Here is a 6,879-nt window from a genome sequence, read left to right on the forward strand (position 1 = left end):
TTCAGACCATTACTCCTTGTTCTGTCATCAGCTACCACTGAGAACAGTCTAGATCCATCCTCTTTGGAACCCCCTTTCAGGTAGTTGAAAGCAGCTATCAAATCCACCCTCATTCTTCTCTTCCGTAGACTAAACAATCCCAGTTCCCTCAGCCTCTCCTCATAAGTCATGTGTTTCAGTCCCCTAATCATTTTTGTTGCCCTCCGCTGGACTCTTTCCAATTTTTTCCACATCCTTCTTGTAGTGTGGGGCCCAAAACTGGACACAGTACTCCAGATGAGGCCTCACCAGTGTCGAATAGAGGGAAACGATCACGTCCCTCGATCTGCTGGCAGTGCCCCTACTTATACATCCCAAAATGCCATTGGCCTTCTTGGCAACAAGGGCACACTGTTGACTTATATCCAGCTTCTCGTCCACTGTAACCCCTAGGTCCTTTTCTGCAGCGTGATGAGCACCACAGAAAAACCTATAAATAGCCTACAAATAATAATAATGGCATGTACAAATAATTCAGCAGTGCTGAAATGTGAAATCCTACTGCATCAGAATGGTGTTTTTCTTTACCAGGTGTTAATGTTTCTCATTGCTGAGCACAAATGCAAAATATTTTAGCTCTTAGCATTAGAAAATCTGACACTTTGCACCGGAGTTACTACACAGTCTAATACTATATTTTTAATTGGTGGTTTAAGTACAGGTGGAGCCAAGAGACATCACAAGTGATCTGCCATCTCTAAATAGTTTATATAGTGCTCCAGCCTTCTTTCAGTGCTTGGGTAGCACCCATGAGGGGTTATTAGAGTCCTTGTGCCCAGATGTCTGGTGTTCAAAAATGTATATTTATCTGGTAGATATTCAGATGGTGAAAAGCAAACTTTTCCACAGGCAAGCGGAAAATTTATTTATACTTTTACATGTACTTACACATTTTCTGATTAATTGTCAATTCCATCCAGAAATTTGTCTATCAGTTAGATATGTCTGAGTCCTTAACTTTGATTTCCTTGAGCAAACTCTTGAGCTCCTTACTCAGATCTTGCTAGGTTTGTGCTTTGGCAAGTCTCATTAAAATCAATGAATAATTAACATGAGTTAGCTGAAGTCAAGGGGAGTTTACCTGAGGAAGGAGCTCTAGATTTGGTCCAGTAATCTAATTTAATCACCCAATATCATGCTTCTGTAACAAAGCAATCCAGACTCAGCTCCATGATGTTCTGGAGCCTTCTGGAACAGTGTTGTCCTCAGACCACGCTATAGTGCTATATTTCCTTTAAGAAATGGTACATTCAGGGATGGGCTTACATAACACTTTTGTGGCCAACTTCAGAAAAGCCAGACTTTCTGAACAGCAAAAGCCTATCTCCTGAATCTACAGTGAGAAAAGTACAGCAAGTACTTTTGATATAAAATAACGAATAAATTGCATCTCCGGGCTCTTGATTATAGAAGTCACAAAATAAAATTAGGAGTACATCATGTGTTTTCCCCTTCTCCACCACAGAAAACATGCAAACATCTCAGCCTGGTGTAATTCAAAAGGAGGAAAAAAACCCCTTTCCTTAAAATATATTGTCCAAAAATCTTTTTTCAGACAGGAAGATGTGGTATATCCCAAAGCTAGAGACGAATAAATGTATAAAGAGGAGTCAATGGGATACTGTGTGAGCGTAAGGGTTTATGTGTGAATCTGTTTGCAGCATTTCATCCTGGGATCATAGGAATCCTAGATAAGTATGTAGGATCAAAGAGAATGACTTCTGAAACAAGGGAGCTGCCTTAGACTTTTCAGAAAACTTCCATCATATGCCTTTTATTGTTGGTTTGTAGGACTACTACAACTTGAATTACACGGAGCAGCTAGTATTTTCTCAGGCAGACAACTACTTACCCTGGAACCATACCAGTTGTTCTGATTAAATGAACTAAAATATATATTTTTAAAAGTTTTCTGATAAATGTGATTTTGAAATATTTTTGTTTCTGTGTTTCTAAGGTCAGTTTTACTTTGATACACGTCTGGAAAGTAATCCTGGAGCAAGTCAGAGAGAGGATGAAAGAGTCCTCAGTGTTCATGGACAAAAGCATAGAGTTACCAGGTAAAATGGACCAGTGGTGTGTGGGAGGGGGAGGAGTATATGCTTTATTTATGCAATTTACTTAGTTTTAATATTCTATATTCAATAAGAGACACCTCAAAGATTTAGTGGGTTAAAACTATGTATCAGTGGCAAACATGCTGGAGATTAGAACAAATTCAACAATTTAAAAAGTGTTTGGTTGCAGTAATAGTTGTCTTAAACAATGTCAACTGAATTGTAGAGTAAGTCATCCAACGGTTTGCGACAGCTTGAATTTGTTGATCTCGCAAGCCTCATTAGTTTTCCTAGTTTGGGAGACATTTCAACTTGTTGGATATTGGTTATTTGTAGATGTGTAATGAATGGGCATATGGCTCAGAGCATTAAATAGGTGCATTTTTTATTAGTTTTGGTAGTGAAAAAATGCATTTTAAAAACCCCTACATTTCTCCTCCCATCCTCATTTCATCACTGGCATTCTACTTGCTTCAGGAATCCAGTTCAAAATTGGTCTGCTTATTTTATACAAACTTTCAAGCATTTTGAGATACCATTTTTATGAAAGATGCTATCCAAAATAAGGACAGGTTTCAGAGTAACAGCCGTGTTAGTCTGTATTCGCAAAAAGAAAAGGAGTACTTGTGGCACCTTAGAGACTAACCAATTTATTAGAGCATAAGCTTTCGTGAGCTACAGCTCACTTCATCAGATGCATATCGTGGAAACTGCAGCAGACTTTATATATACACAGAGAATATGAACCAATACCTCCTCCCACCCCACTGTCCTGCTGGTAATAGCTTATCTAAAGTGATCATCAGGTGGGCCATTTCCAGCACAAATCCAGGTTTTCTCACCCTCCACCCCCCCACACAAATTCACTCTCCTGCTGGTGATAGCCCATCCAAAGTGACAACTCTTTACAAAATGTGCATGACAATCAAGTTGGGCTATTTCCTGAAGGTCGAAACAGCAGACTGGACTTCTACATAGAGTGCTTCCGCCGACGTGCACGGGCTGAAATTGTGGAAAAGCAGCATCACTTGCCCCATAACCTCAGCCATGCGGAACGCAATGCCATCCACAGCCTCAGAAACAATTCTGACATCATAATCAAAAAGGCTGACAAAGGAGGTGCTGTTGTCATCATGAATAGGTCGGAATATGAACAAGAGGCTGCTCGGCAGCTCTCCAACACGAGTTTCTACAAGCCATTACCCTCTGATCCCACTGAGAGTTACCAAAAGCAACTACAGCATTTGCTCAAGAAACTTCCTGAAAAAGCACAAGATCAAATCCGCACAGACACACCCCTGGAACCCCGACCTGGGATATTCTATCTACTACCCAAGATCCATAAACCTGGAAATCCTGGGCGCCCCATCATCTCAGGCATTGGCACCCTGACAGCAGGATTGTCTGGCTATGTAGACTCCCTCCTCAGGCCCTACGCTACCAGCACTCCCAGCTACCTTCGAGACACCACTGACTTCCTGAGAAAACTTCAATCCATCGGTGATCTTCCTGATAACACCATCCTGGCCACTATGGATGTAGAAGCCCTCTACACCAACATTCCACACAAAGATGGACTACAAGCCGTCAAGAACACTATCCCCGATAATGTCACAGCTAACCTGGTGGCTGAACTTTGTGACTTTGTCCTTACCCATAACTACTTCACATTTGGGGACAATGTATACCTTCAGATCAGCGGCACTGCTATGGGTACCCGCATGGCCCCACAGTATGCCAACATTTTTATGGCTGATTTAGAACAACGCTTCCTCAGCTCTCGTCCCCTAAAGCCCCTACTCTACTTGCGCTATATTGATGACATCTTCATCATCTGGACCCATGGAAAAGAAGCCCTTGAGGAATTCCACCATGATTTCAACAATTTCCATCCCACCACCAACCTCAGCCTGGTCCAGTCCACACAAGAGATCCACTTCCTGGACACTACAGTGCTAATAAACAATGGTCACATAAACACCACCCTATACCGAAAACCTACTGACCGCTATTCCTACCTGCATGCCTCCAGCTTTCACCCTGACCACACCACATGATCCATCATCTACAGCCAAGCTCTGCGATACAACCGCATTTGCTCCAACCCCTCAGACAGAGACAAACACCTACAAGATCTCTGTCAAGCTTTCTTACAACTACAATACCCACCTGCAGAAGTAAAGAAACAGATTGATAGAGCCAGAAGAGTTCCCAGAAGTTACCTACTACAGGACAGGCCTAACAAAGAAAATAACAGAACGCCACTAGCCGTCACCTTCAGCACCCAACTAAAACCCCTCCAACGCATTATTAAGGATCTACAACCTATCCTGAAGGATGACCCAACACTCTCACAAATCTTGGGAGACAGGCCAGTCCTTGCCTACAGACAGCCCCGCAACCTGAAGCAAATACTCACCAACAACCACATACCACACAACAGAACCACTAACCCAGGAACTTATCCTTGCAACAAAGCCCGTTGCCAATTGTGCCCACATATCAATTCAGGGGACACCATCACAGGGCCTAATAACATCAGCCACACTATCAGAGGCTCGTTCACCTGCACATCCACCAATGTGATATATGCCATCATGTGCCAGCAATGCCCCTCTGCCGTGTACATTGGTCAAACTGGACAGTCTCTACGTAAAAGAATAAATGGACACAAATCAGATGTCAAGAATTATAACATTCATAAACCAGTCGGAGAACACTTCAATCTCTCTGGTCACGCAATCACAGACATGAAGGTCGCTAACTTAAAACAAAAAAACTTCAAATCGAGACTCCAGCGAGAAACTGCTGAATTGGAATTCATTTGCAAATTGGATACTATTAATTTAGGCTTAAATAGAGACTTGGAGTGGCTAAGTCATTATGCAAGGTAGCCTGTTTCCTCTTGTTTTTTCCTACCCCCCCCCCCCAGATGTTCTGGTTTAACTTGGATTTAAACTTGAAGAGTGGTCAGTTTGGATGAGCTATTACCTGCAGGAGAGTGAGTTTGTGTGTATATGGGGGTGGGGGGGATGTGAGAAAACCTGGATTTGTGCAGGAAATAGCCCAACTTGATTGTCATGCACATTGTGTAAAGAGTTGTCACTTTGGATGGGCTATCACCAGCAGGAGAGTGAATTTGTGTGGGGGGGTGGAGGATGAGAAAACCTGGATTTGTGCTGGAAATGGCCCACCTGATGATCACTTTAGATAAGCTATTACCAGCAGGACAGTGGGGTGGGAGGAGGTATTGGTTCATATTCTCTGTGTATATATAAAGTCTGCTGCAGTTTCCACGATATGCATCTGATGAAGTGAGCTGTAGCTCACGAAAGCTTATGCTCTAATAAATTGGTTAGTCTCTAAGGTGCCACAAGTACTCCTTTTCTTTTATCCAAAATAAGGTCTCAGTACTATCATCAGGTTGGTGTGGGTGAACCTCTTGTACCTGTACACAGCCCCAGTGACTGCAAAGGCAGTCTCTGCAGGCATAAGGGTCAGCCTACCCTCTTAGGGTTCCCTCCCACTCTGAAATCTAGGGTACAGATATGGGGACCCGCATGAAAGCCCCCTAAGTTTATTTCTACCAGCTTAGGTTAAAAACTTCCCCAAGGCACAAAACCTTTGTCCTTGGACGGTACGCTGCCAGCACCAAGTGATTTAGACAAAGAATCAGGGAAAGGACCACTTGGAATTCCTATTCCCCCAAAATATCCCCCCAAACCCTACACCCCCTTCCTGGGAAGGCTTGAGAATAATATACCAACCAAACAGGTAAACCAGATTCTTACAAAACAGAACTTTATTATAAAGAAAAAAAAAAGTAAAAGAAGCACCTCTGTAAAACCAGGATGGAGGGTAACTTTACAGGGTAATCAGATTCAAAACAAGGAGGATTCCCCACTAGGCAAAACTTTAAAGTTACAGAAAACAGGGATAAACCTCCCTCTTAGCATAGGGAAAATTCACAAGTTGAAAACAAAAGGTAATCTAACGCGCCTTGCCTTATTTACTTACTCTTTTTTTAATATTGAGACTCACTCTAGGATGGTTTATAGGAGAAGGAGTTTTCTAACCTGGTACTTCTCTGCTTCCCAAGCAAACACACAAACAAAGCCTCCCCCCACCCCAGATTTGAAAGTATCTTCTTTCCCCATTGGTCCTTTTGGTCAGGTGCCAACCAGGTTATTTGAGCTTCTTAACCCCTTACAGGTAATTAGGAATTCTAGGCTACCCTTAGCTGTATGGTTATGACACACCCAGATTTGATTGGAGTATGGTGGCCTAAAGTTTGAATGTTTTCTTCATGAGTTGTTTTTCTTTTTGTTTCAGACAATACAAGAAAGATTACAGGCTAGAGTCAGCCACTGGTACTATTTCCTGCTGGTCATTACGTATAAATCCCTAAAGAAAAACACTTGGGGAAAGGAAACAGTAAAATGATGATGTTTCAGACACTTCTAACTTAATTTCACCTATACATAATAATCTTATGATTTTCTTTCAGCTTTACTTGCTAATATATATATACATATGTCAAAAATAATTTTACCTCTGAAATATTGTTATTATACTTAATAATTGGGAACTTGGAGTTTGCTTTTTATGTAATTTTTAAAGGGCTTATAGTATATTTGGTTATAAGATATATTGAAAATGTACATAAATGAAACTGGAGGTGAACTTCAAGTAAAGAATAAAACAGTGCGACACTGGACAAGAGAAGACATGCTCTATGATGAACAGTTTCATATTTGGGAGTAATGATGAACAGTTACACTAG

The 6,879-nt window shown here is 41.6% G+C and overlaps 1 protein-coding gene across 1 annotated transcript in view; it reads left to right on the plus strand.

Moving 5' to 3' along the window:
- LOC140915172 (inter-alpha-trypsin inhibitor heavy chain H4-like) overlaps positions 1–6,504 on the plus strand; it is a 41,105-nt gene extending 34,601 nt beyond the window's left edge. Inside the window, exons 16-17 of the mRNA XM_073354750.1 lie at positions 1,997–2,099; positions 6,429–6,504. Coding sequence (XP_073210851.1) covers positions 1,997–2,099; positions 6,429–6,504 — 179 coding nt within the window. The remainder of the gene's footprint in view (positions 1–1,996; positions 2,100–6,428) is intronic.
- The last annotated feature ends 375 nt before the right edge of the window (positions 6,505–6,879 follow it).

This window comes from Lepidochelys kempii, chromosome 7 (assembly GCF_965140265.1).
Source record: "Lepidochelys kempii isolate rLepKem1 chromosome 7, rLepKem1.hap2, whole genome shotgun sequence".
NCBI lineage: Eukaryota > Metazoa > Chordata > Testudines > Cheloniidae > Lepidochelys > Lepidochelys kempii.